Source organism: Mustela lutreola, chromosome 14, assembly GCF_030435805.1.
Source record: "Mustela lutreola isolate mMusLut2 chromosome 14, mMusLut2.pri, whole genome shotgun sequence".
Classification (NCBI taxonomy): Eukaryota; Metazoa; Chordata; class Mammalia; order Carnivora; family Mustelidae; genus Mustela; species Mustela lutreola.
Genome location: NC_081303.1, coordinates 74,337,269 through 74,356,066, shown reverse-complemented (window position 1 = coordinate 74,356,066; position 18,798 = coordinate 74,337,269). Strand labels below are relative to the sequence as shown.

Here is an 18,798-nt window from a genome sequence, read left to right as displayed (position 1 = left end):
GTTGCTGTCGTTGGAGCCCAAAGCTGTTCTTCGGTGCACTTGAGTCGCTGGAAGAAAGAAAACATCAACGCGGATGCCCTTCCTCTGTGTGGACCAGCGCCGCCCTTTTCTTTCTTTTATACGTCAGTGCTGTCACTGCTCTCAGCTTCGTAAAAGTTAGATGACCAGAGGAGGGAAACATCTGGAAAACCTGCTGGAGTGTCCTTGTTTTATAGGTAGGAAACTTGGCCTGAGAGAGAAGGAAAAAAAGACTTGTACGAGCTAAAATCAGTGTCTTTTCCTGTAGGAAATGCTATGTGCAGGGTACTTGCCTTGCAGTGTAAAGGGCTCATCCGTCCTGACGTGGGTTTAGATGCGGCGTTGGGGTGAGGACCCACTGCTTTTAGTTACTTATCATCAATCTCTAACAGTTTGATGCAGCAGGGTTTTCTATCCTCAGAAGTGTAATTCCTGCAGAAAATTACGTGTTAGCTTAAAGGATCTCACTAAGGGTCTGTTGACTTGAGTTTGTAAAATTTACTCTTTGGGCGATAGCAGCCTGATCCAGATTCAAAAAGTACAAAGCACACCTCCCTCCCTGTTCCTGCCCCCAGTGGAACCCATTCCCTCCCCTGAAAGCAACCAGTATTCTCAGTTTTTGTATATCCTTCAAAATATGGACCTTTTTACAAACAGGTTGTGTGTGTGTATATATATATAAAATTTTTTTTTTAAGATTTTATTTATTTATTTGACAGAGATCACAAGTAGGCAGAGAGAGAGGAGGAAGCTGGATCCCTGCTGAGCAGAGAGCCCGACTCGGGGCTCCATCCCAGGACCCTGGGATCACGACCTGAGCCGAAGGCAGAGGCTTTAACCTACTGAGCCACCCAGGCGCCCCTATATATATATATATCCTCCCCCCCCTTACATGAGTGATAGCTAACTGTACACAGTGTTCCGTGCTGTCTCTCCCCTACCTAATGCATATGGAGGTTTTCCTTCTTCAGGTGCAGAGGGCTCCCAGGCTGTGTTGTTAAGCAGTGGTGTGGCTGTGGTGTAGCATCATAGGGCTGTGCTGCTTGCCCACTGGTGACAGATACTTAGATTCTTTCCATCTTAAGGTCAGAAACAATGTTGCAGGGACTAATCTGACATTCATGACAATCTCTGTTTTCATTATGTCACTGTAAAAGAGGTTTTGGTTAGGTCTCATTAAAAAAAAAAAAACTTTAACATGGACACCTTACTGAAGTGTGGATGTTTTTATTACATGAACAATATTAATATTAGTAATTATTGTTAATAACATTACAAATCAAAGTCAAAAAAAAAGTTACCAGCAACATGAGCACCACCATAGACCAGATTATTTTCTGTCCATCCCTTTCACGCATCCGCACTTCAGAACACTAATCTAAATGCACCTTTGGGTTGAGCTCAACCTAGCTGTGTCCCCGGCCCTGAAGCTGGGGGGTGTTACGGCTGGGCCTGCGTGTTCATGTAACGTGCCTTCTGCAAAGCCTTCAGAAGCCTCTGCGATGTTTCACTGGTCTCGCGTCCGGGAATTTCGCAGGTTCAGTTTGTTGATGAGGATCTAGGGTCCCCCCAGCCTCAGACGCAATCCTGGGTCCTCCCTGTCCCCTCCCTCTGCCTGCTCCATTAGGAGAGTCGGCCCATCGCACCGGCACTCACTCCCTTGCCCTGGGACAGTGAGTGCAGGTGGTTTGCAGCAGAGACACCTAGTTTGTGCTCGCTCCAAGGTGTCGTCATCAGTGTGTTTCAAGGAGACGCCTTTACTTCGAGAGCCCAGACGTGGGGAAGTAGATATAATGAGGATTACAGAAAGCAGCATAACAAATTCTGGTTTTTTGAACCAAGATTATGAAAGCAAGGAGAGTAGTTTCCATGAATCAAGTTTTTCCTAGAACAATCTCTTTCTCAGCCTCAGTACTCACTGTTGACGTTGGAGGCTGGGCGACTTGTTGTGGGAGACTCTTGTGTGCATGACGGGACGGTCAGCACAGTCTCTGGCCTCCACTCACTGGACGCCACCACCACTCCCCCAAGTCTGACAACCAAAACCATGTCCAGAAATTTCTAAATGTCCTCCAAGGGGGCAAAATTGCCCCAGTTGAGAATGACTGCTGTGGAAAAAGAATTGCTGGGGCGCCTGGGGGGTTCAGTCAGTCCGCGTCTGCCCCCAGCTCAGGTCATGATCCAGGAGCCTGGGCTCAAGTCCTGCTTCTGCCTCTCCTCCCCACTTGTGTTCTCCCGCTGTCTCTGTTGCTCTGGCTCTCACTCTCAAGTAAGTAAATAAAATCTTAAAAGGAAAAGAATTGCTGATCACCAGGACATCAGCCTTGCTTCAGTAGAGAGTAAGTCACGGCAGACTGATACATCCTTTTTGTCTGAATTCCTTGAATGGTAAATCAAAATAACGACATGACATTCATCGCGCCTTCAGGAAAGTAAAGCATTTGATAGTCTCCTTATGGCCTTTTGGGGAAGTAGGTCCTGAACGTTTAATTGTTTGAATAATCATACCAAAGACTCCATGTTAATTCAGTTGAAATTCCCTTTACCGTCAACATCGCGCACAAGTTCTCATTCTTAGCTGCACATGGGAATCAGCTGGAGGACTTTGAAAACTGCCAGTGTCTTAAGTCTCCCTGCAAGAGACTGTGATTTAATCAGTCTGAGAAATAGTCTGGGCATCAAACGTTTTAATTATGGGCGGACCTCGCCTCGCGGTGCTGGCCGCGGGGCGCGCGGCCGCTGTTGGGTTTTCACAAATGGAAGGTTCTGGGCCCCCGTGTGTCGGCGCCCGTGTTCCGACAGCAGCTGCTCTTCCTGTCTCTGTCACGCTCCTGTGACTCTCACAGGATCTAAAATCGTTCATTGTTTGATTTTCGTGGGGATCTGTGCCGAGCGGTCGTGGATGGCACCGGCGTCCCTGGGGCCCCGCAGGCTGCCCCCACGCGCTGGCAGACCTACGGCCGCGCGTGGGACGGCTCCGCCCACGGCCGTTCCTCCATCTCCCTCCCCGCGGGCCTCCCTCGTCCCAGAGACGCCGTGGTGTGGACACGAGGCCAGTTCATAACCTGACGACAGCCTCGACGTGCTCGGACGAAAGGAAGAGTTGTGCGTCCGACGCTGGAAGTCAGAAGTGAGCAGGGGTGAAGCTCGGCGAGGCAGGCGTGTCCAGACCCGACACCCCAAGAGCCTGGGCCTCGGGCGCCAGGGGTCAGCCGAGCTGTGAACGCGAAGGAGAAGCCGTTGGAGGGAACGGCGCGTGCGGTTCCAGTGAGCGCCCGGGGCGAGGAGAAAGCTGGCTGGACGTCGCTGGTGCGGGGGACGTCGGAGCGGTCCGGGCTGAGTGTCTCCGAGGCCACCGTGTCCCCTTCGGCCAAAGTCCAGTCCAGGGTCCAAGCAGTCCAGGCCGAACGTCCCAATGGTCACCACGTCCCCTTTGGTCGAAGTCCAGTCCTGAGTTGGAGGGGTCTGGGCCGAGTGTCCTGGTGGCCACCATGTCCCTTTCAGACAAAGTCTGGTCTGGAGCAGGCAGGGGTGGGTTCAGCACAGTGTCGGGAAAGAAGCCATGTCCGTGACCCAGAAGTGGCCGGTGAAGCAGCAGGTGCTCTGGAAGGCGGAGCTCAGAGAGTTCCTGAAGGTGCCACACTGTCCAACAGATTTTCCGTGGGGACGAAGCAGCCTTCCCCGGAAAGGGGGCGCAGCCAGGACTCCCGCAGCTGGAGAGGAGAGGGCAGGGCCTGGCTGCGGGCTCCCAAGGACAGGGTGCCTGTGTCGTTAGGGGCGGTGAGCAGAAGCCGACGCTCGGGGGCCGCTCCTGGAATCCCAGGGCCCTGCGGGATGACGCGGACTCCACGCCGCCGGGGCTCGAGAAACGGCTCTGCAGAGCCCGGAGGGCCACACACCTGTCCCCGGCAGGGTGGACAGAATGTCTGAGCTCCACTGCCGAGACCTGCCCGGAACAAAGACCCCGGTCCACACACGGTTGCTCACAGCCGGGGCACCTTTGCAGTCCTCCTGCTGGTCTACTGAAGTCTTTTTAAGATAGAAATTAAAAGTGCGGGACGCCTGGGTGGCTCAGTTGGTTAAGCAGCTGCCTTCGGCTCAGGTCATGATCCCAGCGTCCTGGGATCGAGTCCCGCATCGGGCTCCTTGCTCAGCAGGGAGCCTGCTTCTCCCTCTGCCTACCATTCTGTCCGCCTGTACTCGCTCTCTCTCCCTCTCTCTCTCTGACAAATAAATAAATAAAATCTTTAAAAAAAAAAAAAAAAAAATCATTAAAAAAAAAAAAAAAAAGAAATTAAAAGTGCTACAGAAGGTTACCACTTGCAACTATTTGTGTGGCTCAAGATTTGTAATATTGTGTGCACAAAGTAAAAGCTAAATTTCATTCGATGCTGAAACTGTTAAGAAACTGCAACTAGGTGTCATAGTTGTTTTCGGACTCTAGCAGAGTTAACTTCCGTAAGGTCGTCAGTGCTCGTCACGTGAGCGGACTCTCCGTCCCCTCCGCGTGTGTCCCCGCATCCCCTCGTGACCCGCAGTGTGTTCCCTGGAGTGAAGAGTCAGTTTTTTTCATTTGTCTCTTCCTTTTCTTTGTTCGTTTGTTTGTTTCTTAAATTCCACATACGAATGAGATCATGTGGTCTTTGTCTTTCTCTGATTTATTTCCCTTAGCATCATACTTTCTAGATCCATCCAAGTCATTGCAAATGGCAAGCTTTGGTCGTTCTGAGGGCTGAGTTCCCTTCCCGCGCTCCGCATTTTTATTCGTGTAGCTGCGCTCGCCGGCCTTCCCAGCGGCAGTGCACGGGGCTCCCTCTGCCCGCGGCCTCGCCAGCGCTTGCTGGTCGCTGGTCCGTGCGGTTTTGGTTTTGGTTTTGGTTTTGGCCATGCCGGCAGGTGTGAGGTGGCCGGTCCTTGTGGTTCTGATTTGCGTTTCCCGGATGCGGAGCGATGCTGAGCGTGTTTTCATGTGTCTGTTGGCCACCTGGAGGTCTTCTCTAGAGAAATGTCTGTTCGTGTCTTCTGCCTATTTTTGATAGATTGGGTTTTTTGTTTGTGTTCAGCTATAGAACCTTATATATTTCAGATCCCGAAATCTGAATCTTTCCAATCTTTTATTGGATATGTTATTTGCAAATATCTTCAATTTAGTAGGTTGTCTTTTAGTTTTGTTGATTGTTTCCTCTGCTGGGCAGAAGCTGTTTATTTGGGTATCGTCCCAACAGTTTATTTTTGCTTTTGTTTTTCTTGCCTTAGGAGACAAATCTAGAAATATGTTGCTATGGCCCAAGTCAGAGACCTTACCGCCTGTGCTTCCTTCTAGAATTTCTAGGTTTCAGGTGTCACATTTAGGTCTTTAATCCATTTTGAGTTTATTTTTTGTGTATGATGTGAGAAAATGTTCCATAATTCTTTTTTTTTAAGATTTTATTTATTTATTTGACAGAGATCACCAGTAGGCAGAGAGGCAGGCAGAGAGAGAGGGGGAAGCAGGCTTTCCCACTGAGCAGAGAGCCAGATGCGGGACTCGATCCCAGGACCCTGAGATCATGACCTGAGCCGAAGGCAGAGGCTTAACCCACTGAGCCACCCAGGCGCCCCAAATGTTCCGTAATTTCTGATTTAGAATTTTATCAAAACAACTTCTAGTTCTCACTGGTTAACTGTATAACTAAATGTTAAAAACTGTGTACTTACAAACACTTTCATTACGTGAAAGAAGACACCTACAAACTAAAGTAAGGTTCAACATTAATAAAATGGATTTTAACACTTTGTTACGGTCAGCATCACAAATAGCCGCACAGATCAGTGACGAAGGACAGAGTATCATAAGGCTGTAGGCTCTCGAGTTCAACGACCATGTTTATGCACAGCAGTCACAGTGGTTTCCATGGGTCAGAAAATTTTTTATTTTCTAGCTCCTTCCATAGAGAGGTCAAGTCGGCTTCTTCCCCACCCCTGACACTATGATGGGCTAATGGGCTGCAGTGGGACGTAACCCCTGCTGGATCTTAGCCAGGTTTGACGAGGTCTTCAGTGCTTTAGCTCTCCAGGACCTTTGCCTCCGCTGTGACATGTCAGGCCACGCTGCCACGGGATGAGAGACCGTGTGGAGTCGAGTCTGTCCTACCGGCTAAGGCTGACCTTGCCAACATGAGACAGCCCGACCTGATCCAGAACAGAACTAACCAGCCCGGAGCTGCAGACTCGTGAGCACTAACAACAAGATATTGTTTGAAGCTGCTGAGTTTTGGGGTGGCCTGTTTCACAGCGACAGCTGGCACAGTGCTTCCAGACAACGCTGTGATGAGAAGATGACCCAAAGCATGTGATGTCTACAGCTCGTATAGTAATCAGGACCAAACTCATCATGGCAGTCTCTGCTGTCACTGTTGTTTTAATATGGCTACATGGCACATTTTTTACTAATGGCTTTATTAAGATTCACAAACCATAAAATTCAGTATTTTTGAAGTATATAATTCAGTGGGTTTTTAGTACATTCACAGAGCTGCATAATCACTATCGCTACCTAATGTTAGAACATTCTAGTGACCCCAAAGAGAAATCCATTCTCCCCTCTCCCAACCACTAATCTAATTTATTGTCTTGACAGATTTACCTATGGTGCACATTTCGGATCATTAGAATTCTCCTATAGGTGGTCTTTTCTGACAGCCTTTTTCTTCATGTGAAGATTCACCCATGTTGCAGCATGTATCAGAGCTTCGCCTGGCGTTAGGACTAGATAATGCCCCGTGGTACGGCTGCACCGACCTGCTCTGTCCATTCATCGGCGATGGACGTTAGCGTTCTTTCCACATTGTGGCTCTTGGGAATATTGCTGCTGTGAGCATCTGTGAACAAGTTTTTGTGGGCACACGGTTTTTCATTTCTTTGGGTATATGAACGGATCTATAGTAGAATTGCTGGGTCATTTGGAAACTATGTGTTTAATCTTTTGAGGAACTGCGAACCTGTTTTCCAAAGTAACTGCACATTTTACGGCCCCAGCAGCAGTGTATGAAGATTCCAGTTTTTCCTCATTCTCCCCAGCACTTGTTACTGTAAGTTCTTTTGGTTTTAGCTATCCTTGTGAGCATAAGGATATAATGTTAGTTTTTATTTCTTTTTTTTTTTTTTAAGATTTTATTTATTTATTTGACAGAGATCACAAGAAGGCAGAGTGAGAGGGGGGGAAGCGGGGCTCGATCCCAGGACCCTGGGACCATGACCCGAGCCGAAGGCAGAGGCTTTAATCCACTGAGCCACCCAGGCACCCTTCATGTTATGATTTTGATTTGCATTTTCCTAATGACTTATGGCACTGAACATCTTTTCTTGTGCTTATTGGCCATTATGTATCTTTTTTTTTTTTTTTAAGATTTTATTTATTTGAGAGAGAGGCAGTGAGAGAGAGCATGAGCGAGAAGATCAGAGGGAGAAGCAGACTCCCCGCGGAGCTGGGAGCCCGATGCAGGACTCCATCCCAGGACTCTGGGATCATGACCCGAGCCGAAAGCAGTTGTCCAACCAACTGAGCCACCCACACATCCCTGGCCTTTATATGTCCTATTTGGAGAAATGTCTTTTTTAAATTCTAGGCCCATTTTTGAGTTGGTTGCCTTTTTATTGTTGAGCTGTAAAGAGTTCTTTATGTATTATGAGTACAAGTCCTTTATCAGATATGATTTGTGCGTATTTTCTCCCATTCTAGTCTTTCACTTTCTTCATGGTATCCTTTGAAACAGAAATTCTTAATTTTGATAAAGTCCCAAGTATCTGTTTTTCTCACTTGAGTTTTGGTATCACTACAAAACCCTTGTCTGATACAAGGTCACTTGTATTTAATACGTAAGATTTACTCTTATGTATTCTTTTAAAGAGTTTTATTATTTTGGCACTTCCATTCAGGTCTGTATTCTCTTTGCATTACTTTCTGTGTATGATGTGAGGTAGGGGTCCAGTTTAATTTGTTTTTAAGTCAAAGGAAAAGGAGGGTTTCAAAAGTGACTGTTTGATTCCTGGCTCATTCAGAAAACGAATAATACTGATTCTCTGAAAGATAAAATCCTTAGAGAGAATCAGGCTTTGGTTTTTAGTTTTGTCCTTAACTGATTTTTCTTTCTTTCTTTCTTTTAAGTTGAAATATAGTTGACACAGTTGCTTTAGTTTCGGGTGTACAACATAATGTACAACATAATATTTCAACAAGGGGGTTTTTTGTTTGTTTTTGAGATTTAATTCATTTTAGAGAGAGAGGGCGAGTGAGCACAAGCGGGTGGAGAGAGAGACTCTCCAGCAGACTCCACGCTGAGTGCGGAGCCCGGGCCAGGCTCCGTCCCACCACGCTGAGGTCATGACCTGAGCTGAAATCTCGAGTCGGATACTTGACTGACTGAGCCGATCCCAACAAGTTTATACATTGCTCTGGGCTCACCACAGTGTAGTTACCATCTGTTACCACACAACGCTATTACTGTCACTGACTATATCTCTCTGCGCTGTACGTTTTAGTCCTGTGACTGACTTATCCCATAACCGGAAGCCTGCTTCTCTCCCTCCCCTTTACCTGTTTTGCTCATCCCTTGACCCCTCTCCAGCAATCATCAGTTTGTTCTCCATCGGTTCATTTCTGCTTGTTTGTTCATTCGTTTATTTTGTTTTTAAGATTCCACATATAAGTAAATCATATGATATTTGTTCTTCTCTGACATACTCAGTTAGTGTAATACACTCTAGGTCCGTCCATATGGTTGCAGATGACCCGCCCTCATCCTTTTTTATGAATGAGTAATAGCCCATCTCTCGCACGCACAAACACACACACGTGCGTGCACACGCACACACACACACACCCCCTCCATCACTGGGCATGTGGGCTGCTTCCTTAACTTGGCCACTGTAAGTAATACAGCAGGAAACATAAGGAAGCATGTATCTTTTTGAAGTAGTGTTTTTATATTCTTTGGGTAAATACCCACTTCAGTATAATTATTTTGCCTCTGGATGTCTGGCCGTCTTAGCACCGTTTGTTGAAAACATTCTTCTTTCCCCCATTGAGTCGTCTTGGCGTATGTGTTGAGAATCAGCTGATTGTGATGTAAGACTCTTCCTGAGCTCACAGCTACACCCCACTAACTCATGGATGTGGTGGGTCAGACACATGTCATCTGTCGACATAAGCTGATGGCACACTCTCTTCGTTACTGTGGCTTTGTAGTAAGTTTTGAAATCAGGAAACGGGAGCCCTCCAACTTTGTTCCCTTTTTTTTCAAGGTTATTTATGCTTTTATGGGTCCATTGCATTTCCATTTGAATTTTGAGATCAGCTTGACAATTGCCATAAAAAATGTTGCTGGGATTTTGATAAGTAATGGTATTTTTTATAAAAAAGAGAACTGAGGGGCACCTCGGTGGCTCAATGGGTTAAAGCCTCTGCCATCAGCTCAGGTCATGATCTCAGGGTCCTGGGATCGGGCCCCGCGTCGGGCTCTCTGCTCAGCAGGGAACCTGCCTTCCCCCTCTCTCTCTGCCTGCTTGTGATCTCTGTCTGTCAAATAAATTAAAAAAAAAAAAAAAAAGTCACTCTTGGGGTGCCTGGGTGGCTTAGTCCATTAAACATGTGCCTTTGGCTCAGGTCATGATCTCAGTGTCCTGGGATTGAGCCCCTCATCGGGCTCCCTGCTCTGCTGGGGAGTCTGTTTCTCCTGCTGTCTCTGCTCCTCCCCTACTGTGCTCTGTCTCGCTCTCTCAGTGTCTCTGTCAAGTAAATAAAATTTTAACAAAAAAGTCACTCTTAAAATATAAAATCTAAAAACAATAGGTCAGGGGCGCCTGGGTGGCTCAGTCGGTTAAAGCCTCTGCTTTCGGCTCAGGACATGGTCCCAGGGTCCTGGGATCGAGCCCCGCATCAGGCTCTCTGCTCGGCGGGGAGCCTGCTTCCTCCTCTCTCTCTGCTTGTCTCTCTGCTTACTTGTGATCTCTGACTGTCAAATAAATAAATAAAATCTTTTTAAAAAAATAATAAATAAATAAATAAAACGATAGGTCATACCAAAAGAGCATTGATAAGTGGGGAAGGAACTTGTACTGGGTAATAATTGCTTTAAAAAACTAAAAACTTTTCTTTAGCCAAGAAAAGAAAAAACAGCACAGAACTACACTCAGTTCATCATGTGGGAAGTGGCTTGTAAAACCTAAGAGAAGGACTGGGACAGTGAATGGAAGCTGCTGAGACATTTCAGCTCAGATTGTGAAAGAATTTTCCAGAAAAGCTGTCTGAAAACTCTGTAGCCTGCCTTCGAGTTCCCCGGACGTGTTCAGGTGCTCAATGACGGACACGGCAGGACACACAGTAACTGACGGGACAAGCTGCCGCTCTTAGCAGGTGACCAGGGCGCTCCATCCCCCTTCTCGCCTGGGTATAATAATGTCTCCCTGATAGTTGTTGGGACATAATGCCTGTACATGGCTCAGTATAGAACTTACTTCTAGAAAATAGTGATTAGGGGCGCCTGGGAGGCTCAGTCGTTACGCATCCGCCTTCGGCTCAGGTCATGATCCCAGGGTCCTGGGATCGAGCCCCACATCGGGCTCCCTGCTCCACGAGTAGCCTGCTTCTCTCTCTCCGGCTCCCCCTGCTTGTGTTCCCTCTCTCGCTGTCTCTCTGTCAAATAAATAAATCTTTAAAAAAAAATAGTGATTATTGTTAAAATCAAGGTAGCACTAATTCAGTTCTGCACTAGTTCTGAAGAGTCCAGTTCCTGAGCTAAATCGTCGTAACCTGTAGACTCTCGGCTTCTCTCTCCACGAAGGCCGCTCCATAGGAGTTTTGCCCTCACGGCAGAGGCGAGTGACAGCCCCCAGGTCTTCACTGGATGACTGGTTAGACGCCTCCTTACCATGGCACAGGGTCGAAGGAACAACTCTTGGTGCCTACGACACACAGCCTGGGGGTGCCTGGGAAGTCAGGATGAGTGAAAAAAGCCGGTATCAAAGGCAGCGTCCCGTATGTGTCCTTCATAGGATGTCTCCGAAGTGACGCGGTCCCAGGAGTGGAGAGCAGGGGACTGACTAGTGGTCAGGGGTCCGGTGGGGGGGGACTCAGAGGCGATAATGGGAGGAAACGTCCCGCACACGAGCTCTTCGGGCGACCTTCAGCTGCAGGCGGCTCTACAGTGACCTCAACAGAACAAGTTCAGTTTGCAAAACAGACTGATTTCTGCGACCGCTGACGTCCGAGTCAGCAGAGGGCTCCGGGTTCGGGCCCTTCCCGAGTCCCTGTCCGCGTGCATCGGAGCTTCCTGTGAGGGGACTTGCACCCGAGAGAGAGGGGGCATCAGCGCGTCTTTCATCAGGGCAGCAGCAAAACCTGACATACGGTGGGGAGCGGCGACCCCTGCCCGGCACCCTGGGAAAGGCTTCGGACTCAAAAAGTGACTCGTCTCCGGGGTCTCTGTGTCCCGCATTTAAAGCAACGCCTGGGGTCAGACAGAGGACTCTTCTGTCTTGGAAGAGAACTGGGCAATTTAGCTTGGATTTTTCCATCACTCCTTTGTGGCGTTTGTGGTGCAATATGCAGAACGTCAGATTTACCGTCATTTCCAGCGTGCGGGTCCACGAGGTCACACCCGCCTTCCCGTGCGACCGGCACCACCATCCGTCCCCAGAATTGTCTCGCACACCGGTCTGTTCCCCTCGGGGCCCGGGCTCGGGCCCAGCCCCAGCGGCCAGTGGTGAGCCGCGCGCCTGCCCTGCGCACCTGCGAGCGACCCTGGAGACCTGAAAGGACACTCAATCCCCGGAGTGTTCGAGCAGTGGCGCCGGGAGCCTCTGCCCCGCGCTGCCCTGACCTGGACGTGCCCGGAAGCGGGCCCGGCCAGGCCGCCTCTGCTTCCCCGCGGCTGTAGGAGCCGCTCTGCGAACGCGTCTTCTGAAAGACAAGGAAAACATGGTTTCGCGCAGGTTGTTTGCTGGGAGATCAGCCTCTGAAAACTCTCCACCTTCCCCCCTTGCTTTTAGAGAAACTTCCATTCATTCTTTCCGTATTTTTGTATCTGAGAGACAGAGGGCACGAACATGTGCGCACGCAGGCGGGGCAGAGGGACAGGACGAGAGACCCCTCCGCAGACACGGGGTCGGCGTCGGCACCGCGGGTCACGACCTGAGCCCAAACCGAGTCAGGTGCTTGGCCGCGGAGCCACCAGGCGCCCCTGAAGTAACTTCTGTTACCTGTGTGCGCGCGTGTGTGCGCGCGTGTGTGTGCGCGTGCATGTCCTTTCCCTTTAGAAAGCAGTGGGAGCTACTGAAGGATCCGAAGCAAGACTTCGGTGGAAAGAATGGATCGGAGAAGCTCACGGCTGGGCGCCCGCAGACCGACTCCGCCGTGTGGGCACAGGGGCTAGTGTCCAGGGGTGGAGCTGATGCCATTTTCCTGACCAGCATTTCTCATACTGTCTAAAAGCCGGCCAGGGTCATGACCCCAGCGGCCACAGGGGCACCTGTGGGAAGAGTGGACCTTAGGACCATGTCATCTGCTCTTTTCTCTCCGGGACCCATGCCCCCGTCAAAGCTACTGCCCACAGCTGTCTGTACTGGGGTGCACTGGGGCAGCAGGGTTGGGCGGGCCAGACGTTGCTGGAGTCACACTGGGGTCCTAAGTTTGGAGTCGAGAAAGTGGAGGCTGAGTGAAGGGCTCGGGGCTAGCGAGCCGCCGATGTGGAGGGTTAGGATGGGCGTGGCAGGTAGCGGTTGTGGATGGGGAAATAAATAAATAAATGAATAATAAAATAAAGTTAGTACGATAAGCTCCCGTACCCGGAACCCAGCGCTGGAACTGCACGCCCAGCCTCGCCTCCGCCGCCTCTGCTCTGCCCGGGCTGTCCTTCACCTCTGTCCTTGGGTCTCGCTCCGTCGCGCATGTGCCCAGGCGATGAATGAGGGCGTGCGGTTCCCAACGGTACGCCGTGACAGGACGTGTAGACGCGTGCGCTCACACAGCCGGTTTTCCAAGATGCCTCAGTGTGCCGCGTGTAACCGCGGTCGCGACTCTCACTGCCGTGTGGGGTCTCACCGTGGCCGCTTCTGTTAATCCGCTCCTGTCCGCGGGTGCTTGGGCTCTGTACGGTGACCAGCGTTACACGTAGTTCCCAGTGCACGCGTACGTGTTCTTCTGGAGTCAGTACCCAGGAGAAGAACACATGGGTCATAGACCTGTACATTTTCAACTTTATAAGGTAACACCAGATGTGTTTTCTAGGATGATTGTGCCCCCACCCCCCAACAGTGTCCCATCGGTGCCCCCGCCGTGCTGCACAGCTTCTGGCACGGTTCCTGTTGTCTTGGCCGCTTTCCCCAGCACTGTGTCTGAGTGGTGTCTCATCATTCCCTGACTTGTAATGAGAATGAAAATCTTTTCATGGGTTTACTAGCCATTTGTTTCAGGTTCTGTGAAATGTCTCACTTGTGTTTTCTGCTCCTTTCTTGGTCTGTCTTCAGGCGCTCCGTGTGTGCTCTGGGCGACATCCGTGCGCCGTCTGCTGCCCAGGTGCGGCCCACCACTTCAGTTTGCCTGAGCTCGCAGCCACGATGCTGAACAGGGTGACAAGGCTTGTCCCCAGGGCCCGGCAGGTGAGTCCCGGCTGACCTCGCTGCTCCGTGCACATTGTCTCTAGGTGGAACTGTAGATTCTAGATGGATTCTCCCAGTCCAGAGTGACGTGCTCTGGAGGGTGGCTGCTGCCTAGGCCTTCCGTTGACTTCTGCTCTCGAGGGGCCACTCCGAGCCTCTGCTCCCGGAGTCTGGCCTTGTAAATAGCCTCGTTGGAGAATTGACACTTAAAAAAGAAACAGCTGAGGGGCGCCTGGGTAGCTCAGTAGGTTAATAAAGCCTCTGCCTTCGGTTCAGGTCATGATCCCAGGCTCCTGGGATCAAGCCCTCCATCAGGCTCTCCACTCAGTGGGAGGCCTACTTCTCTTCCTCTCTCTCTGCCTGCCTCTCCGCCTACTTGTGATCTCTGTCTGTCAAATAAGTAAATAAAATCTTAAAAAAAAAAAAAGGAATAGCTGAATAAGCTCGACTGCAGTTACCTTTATTAACTGTTGTTAACATCTCATTGGATTGATGATTATCCCCCTTAATGAAGTATTTGAAAGAAAAATAAGTTGCTTCCTTAGACTTTTGGCATCTGACAGCTGAATAAAATAGTAAAATCCCATATAAAAACTGCCCTTGCATTGCTCTGCTTCGTTCACTGAGCAGCTGTTTCCTCAGTACCTTCGGGACTCAGACAGCTCATTGCGCATCCGCGGGTGCGATTCGCTGGGCCGTGGTACGTGCCCGGCACAGTGCTAAGTGCTTCGTCTCGTTGCGTCTCCGTGACGGGGCAGGGGCCAGCAGGAAACATCTTCGTTACACAGAGACAGAAAGTGAGCAGTAGCCAGGCTGGGCCAACCGCCCGCAGCGACATCCCGGGAGCGCTGTGGAGCCCAGGCTTTCATCACAAGGCCTGTGGCCTCAAGCGCTGTCCTTCTGGCCCTTTTATGGTCACGGTTCTCCTGGATATCAGAAGCCAGAGACAGAGTCAGGGTTCCCCGAGTTTGTGGGGCCTGCAGAGAGCACCCCAAAACTCGCGTCCCAAAGGGTGAGAGCCCCAGGAGGGCTCCATCCCTTCTGTCTCGGCCTTTGCCACCCGTGAGACCGTCTAGAGGATGGGCCCTTCCCTCCATAGAACTCTTTTTCCCAGGGGTTCGTGATAAAGCTTGTAGATGTGAAATAACCCATTATTAGGAAATAGAAAAACAAACAAGGATCAGCGATAAATTCGGGCCTCCGACTATTGGCACTGAAAGGCTAAAATCTGTTCCTGATGGCAGACGAGAACAACCTGAGTCCGCGGCAGCCGGCAGGCTGAGAATTTTGTGCTTTTCGTAGATTGATTTAAAGTCACCTTGCCGAGGTCGCGGGTGCCGCTCTTTCGGGAACTGTCTGGTTTTCGTTCCGGAGCTGTGCGGAGGCAATGGCACGCGGGCGGTCTCCCCGGAGACGCAAGACTGTCTGGGCGAGGCCATATGTAACATTGTAAGGAGTAAGGTATCCATTTTGCTAGGGTGTAATTTGCTGCAAAAAGCATTTAACTAAAAGAAAAATCAGAGGATTTGTGTAGAAATACCACCACCTTGTGGCCCTTGAATATCTGTAATTTTCTGTTACTTTTATTTTTTTTTACAAAGCCCTGGGGTTTTGTCTCCTGTAGCAGGGAGCCCACCGGGGTGCAGCCGCTCGGGGCGTGGCGGTCAGACCCCCGTTCCCATGCCCTGGGCACTCATCAGCTCTGCACAGCCAGGGTGGCCGCGGGTGCTGCGGCTGCTGCGGCTGCTGCGGCTGCTGCGGCTGCTGCGGCTGTTCTGGCTTGGGGTTTTTTTTGTCTGTTTTCTTTTTTTAAGATTTTTATTTATTCATCAGAGAGAGAATAGCAGGCAGAGGGGGCCGCAGACTCCTCACCGAGCAGGGAGCCTGATGCGGGCTCGATTCCAGGGCCCTGGGACCATGACCTGAGCCGAAGGCAGACGCTTCGCCCAGCGAGCGCCCCGGCGGCCCGGATGTCGCAGACACTCAGTGTCGCTCTTGCTCTTGCCGCGTTTCCGAGATGGTTTGGGATGCAGGTGGGGTGCCGAGTCAGCACATTGATGCTAAGGTTTAAACGATTCTTTTGCTCAGAAAAATTACACTCATTTAAGTTCTTTAACAACTTTCTAACCGGTATTTTCTCCTCTAAATCTTGACTCTTCGTCTTTCCTAGTCCCAGAGATTTATCCTCCCTAATAACATGTTTACCCGCCAGCTAATCAGACAGCACGGCCAAGGGGCGCCTGGCCAGTCGGTTGGGAGAGTATGTGACTCTTGATCTCAGGGTCGGGGGTTCGAGCCCCACGTTTGGGCTGTAGAGATGACCTAAAATAAAGGAACATAAAAAGAAAAAGAAAGCATGGCTCATCCCTGCCGCTGTCAGGTCTCAGACTCGGCATGAGAACCAAGGCCACGGTGCCGACCTCACCTGCCTTTCGGGTTGTGTGTAAACTCGGGTTCCCAGCCATACAGACCTGGCGTCTCCTTCTGCCTGAGGCCCGTTATCCTTCAGCTCAATTTGGGGGTTCTCCGGGCAGTGGTTTCTCAGCCCGAAATCCATAGCCCAACCAGTGGTTCAGGGGCGGCTTCCTCCCACTTAGCTGGAGGCGTCCTCAGTCAGAGTCTTTATTCCAGGCCCCACCAGCAGGACAAGGACTGCGAGCGTGTCCTGATACCTGTTTCGTGGGAGCCCCGCATGGGCCCCGTGAGAACAGAGGTGGCCGCGATCACTGCCCGGCCGCCGGGCGCCGTGAGCCAGAGTGCAGGAGCGTGCCACCTGTTCCAGGCTGCCAGCAGCCGTGCCTGGCTCCGGAGCCTTCTCTAGCAGATGGCTTTGCGTCCGTGGGGGACGGAGCCCAGCCCCAGCAACACAGCAGATTCAGAGGGTGGACCACGTGATTGTATGTAGAGAATTGGACGAATAAAGGTTCCTTGCACGTAACGCTAAACTGTGCATTAGTGGATTTCCCTGTCGCAGATGGGGCTCGAAACCTCCCTTTGGTAGCATAAAAAGCCTGCAAATCCCAGGGCACCTGGGTGGCTCAGTGCGTTAAGCCTCTACCTTTGGATCAGGTCATGATCTCGGGGTCCTGGGATCAAGTCCCGCGTCGGCCTCCCTGCTTGGCTGGGAGCCTGCTTCTGCCTCCCCCTCCGCATCTTCCCTACACTCGTCATGCTCATCTCAAATAAGTAAATACGTCTTTAAAAAAAAAGAAGAAAAAAGCCTGCTAATTCCGAAACATTACCATGGTTTCTTTTATAGTTGGACCCTGGACGTTTTTTGCACGGGGGACCCCAGGGCCCCCAAGGCCTTGCGGTTCACCTGGATGACCGGGTTCCGGATGAGACCCCCAGAGCCGGTTCCCGCCCCAGCGAGGACGACCCGGTGAGTCGCTCGTGAGCATGCGGATTTATTTCCGGTCTTGCAGGTCGCGTTGCCGTCATTTTATGTATCAGGAGACCCAGCAGCCAGGTCTGCCTGCGGTCTGCGCCCCCAGGACAGATGGGGAGTCCGGATGGGCCCCTCGGGCAGGCCAGTCCACACGGGATTGACCCCCTGCCGCTGCAGGCCCCCGTGTTGCTGGGTTCTGTCGGGCAGGGGGCGCGCCCAGCCCTTTGGAGCTCCGCGGGGGAGTTTCTGGTCTCCCAGTGCGGTGTGGCCGGACGTGGCCCCTGAGTGACCCGACAGGAGCAAAGCTGCTTTACTGCCACAAGCAGGCGGCGGGGGCTTTACAAAATAAGAATCTGTAAGTGAGTATAAGTGGAACAGTAAGTAGAATCTGTAATAAGTGTAAGCGGAACAGTAAGTGAAGACGCAAGACAGAGGGAAGCCACAGAAACGGGGCCACCGGCGTCGATCGCGGGGAGTCCGTGCGCCCGGGTCGCAGGGCTGGCGCCAGAGGGCCCGGTCCTGCCGCTGGCCTGTCCGCCCGCTGCCCGCTGCCCTGGCAGCGCCTCCCGCTGTCCGGAGGGGCCGTGTCGGGGGTCTGTCCGCGGCCAGGCTCTGCGGGGCCCGGGGTCGCGGTTTCGCCTTCCCGGGCTCCACGAAGGCCGCCCTCACGGGGCCGTGGGTCGGGGTGAACGTGTGAAGGGGCGGGGGACGCGGGGCCCGGGCCCCCTCATCCCGCACAGGGCCACGGGAGGGGAGCGGGCCTCTGGAGCCAGGATGGCGGCACGGCACCCCCTGCTTCCAGAAGCTTCTCTGAGTTGAACAGGGAAGTCACTGAGGCACCGCTCAGCTTCCCGTGGCAGGGGAGCCCCCCTGTGGCGGGTTCCTCAGGTGTCCATGGACACAGCGGCCTGCAGATCTGTCGACTGCGGATCTGTCGTGTGCCCGGAGCCTCTCCACGCCCCGCACAGAAGATCCCAGATGGCGGGAGTCGTGTCCCTGCCGCGTGCCACCATGCCCACTCCCGCACGCGGGGCTCACGCTGCCGAGCAGCCGGTGTCTCAGGGCGGCCGACCGCCAGCCCCTCCGGGCCCGGCCTGACGAGCAGACGACCTCTTTTCCCGCCCTGAGGTGTGAAGTGTCCTCGATGCGGTCGTGGGCCCTTCCCACCGCTGTGACGTGTCGCAGGCGCGGCCCGTAGCAGCTGTGGCGTCTCTTGTTTCCCAGGCTGGGGCCGGCGAGCAGCGCGAGGGCCGCCACTACCGCATCCCCCTGCAGGACCTGCCGACCGTCTTCCCCCACGGCCTGCCCCGTCGCTTCGGCCTGCAGGTGCTCGCCGGTGGGGAGCGCGGGGGGGAGGCGAGGGCCGGGGCCGTGCGGACTGGAGGAGCCGGAGTCTGCGCGTGGGGCGATCCCTGGCGGCGCGGGGCGGGTGGAGTATTGGCCCATGGCCAGAACCCTGCTCGGTCCCCGTGTTACCCACCCGCAGCTTTCCAGGACGTTTGTTGCTCAAATAATCGTTCACAGGTGGGTCTCAGGCTGGCCTTAGCAAAACGTCATCAGAAAGTGAGCTGTGGGGCACGAAATCATCATCTCTCCTGAGCCAGACAGAAGTGGGATCTGGATTAGAGGCTTTAATGTCCTTTATTGTCCTGGATTTTCAGGAAACTTCCACCCAAACACGTACTCTTGGGTTGCTTTGTAGCCGCTGGAAATGCCTGATGAACTGCAGGCCTGGGGCTGTTTTGCTGTCGTTTTCT

The 18,798-nt window shown here is 52.0% G+C and overlaps 1 protein-coding gene across 4 annotated transcripts in view; it reads left to right on the top strand.

Annotated features, from left to right (window-relative positions):
- DAP3 (death associated protein 3) overlaps positions 1-18,798 on the top strand; it is a 31,683-nt gene that overhangs the window by 3,820 nt on the left and 9,065 nt on the right. For 2 of the 4 annotated variants that reach the window (XM_059146909.1, XM_059146913.1), the window contains exons 2-4: positions 13,522-13,653; positions 16,913-17,035; positions 18,266-18,367. In XM_059146909.1, the coding sequence (XP_059002892.1) occupies positions 13,612-13,653; positions 16,913-17,035; positions 18,266-18,367 (267 nt within the window). In that variant the 5' untranslated portion in view covers positions 13,522-13,611. Of the gene's footprint in view, positions 1-13,282; positions 13,419-13,521; positions 13,654-16,912; positions 17,036-18,265; positions 18,368-18,798 lie in introns of all 4 variants that reach the window. The other 2 variants (XM_059146912.1, XM_059146910.1) reach the window with 2 other exon arrangements.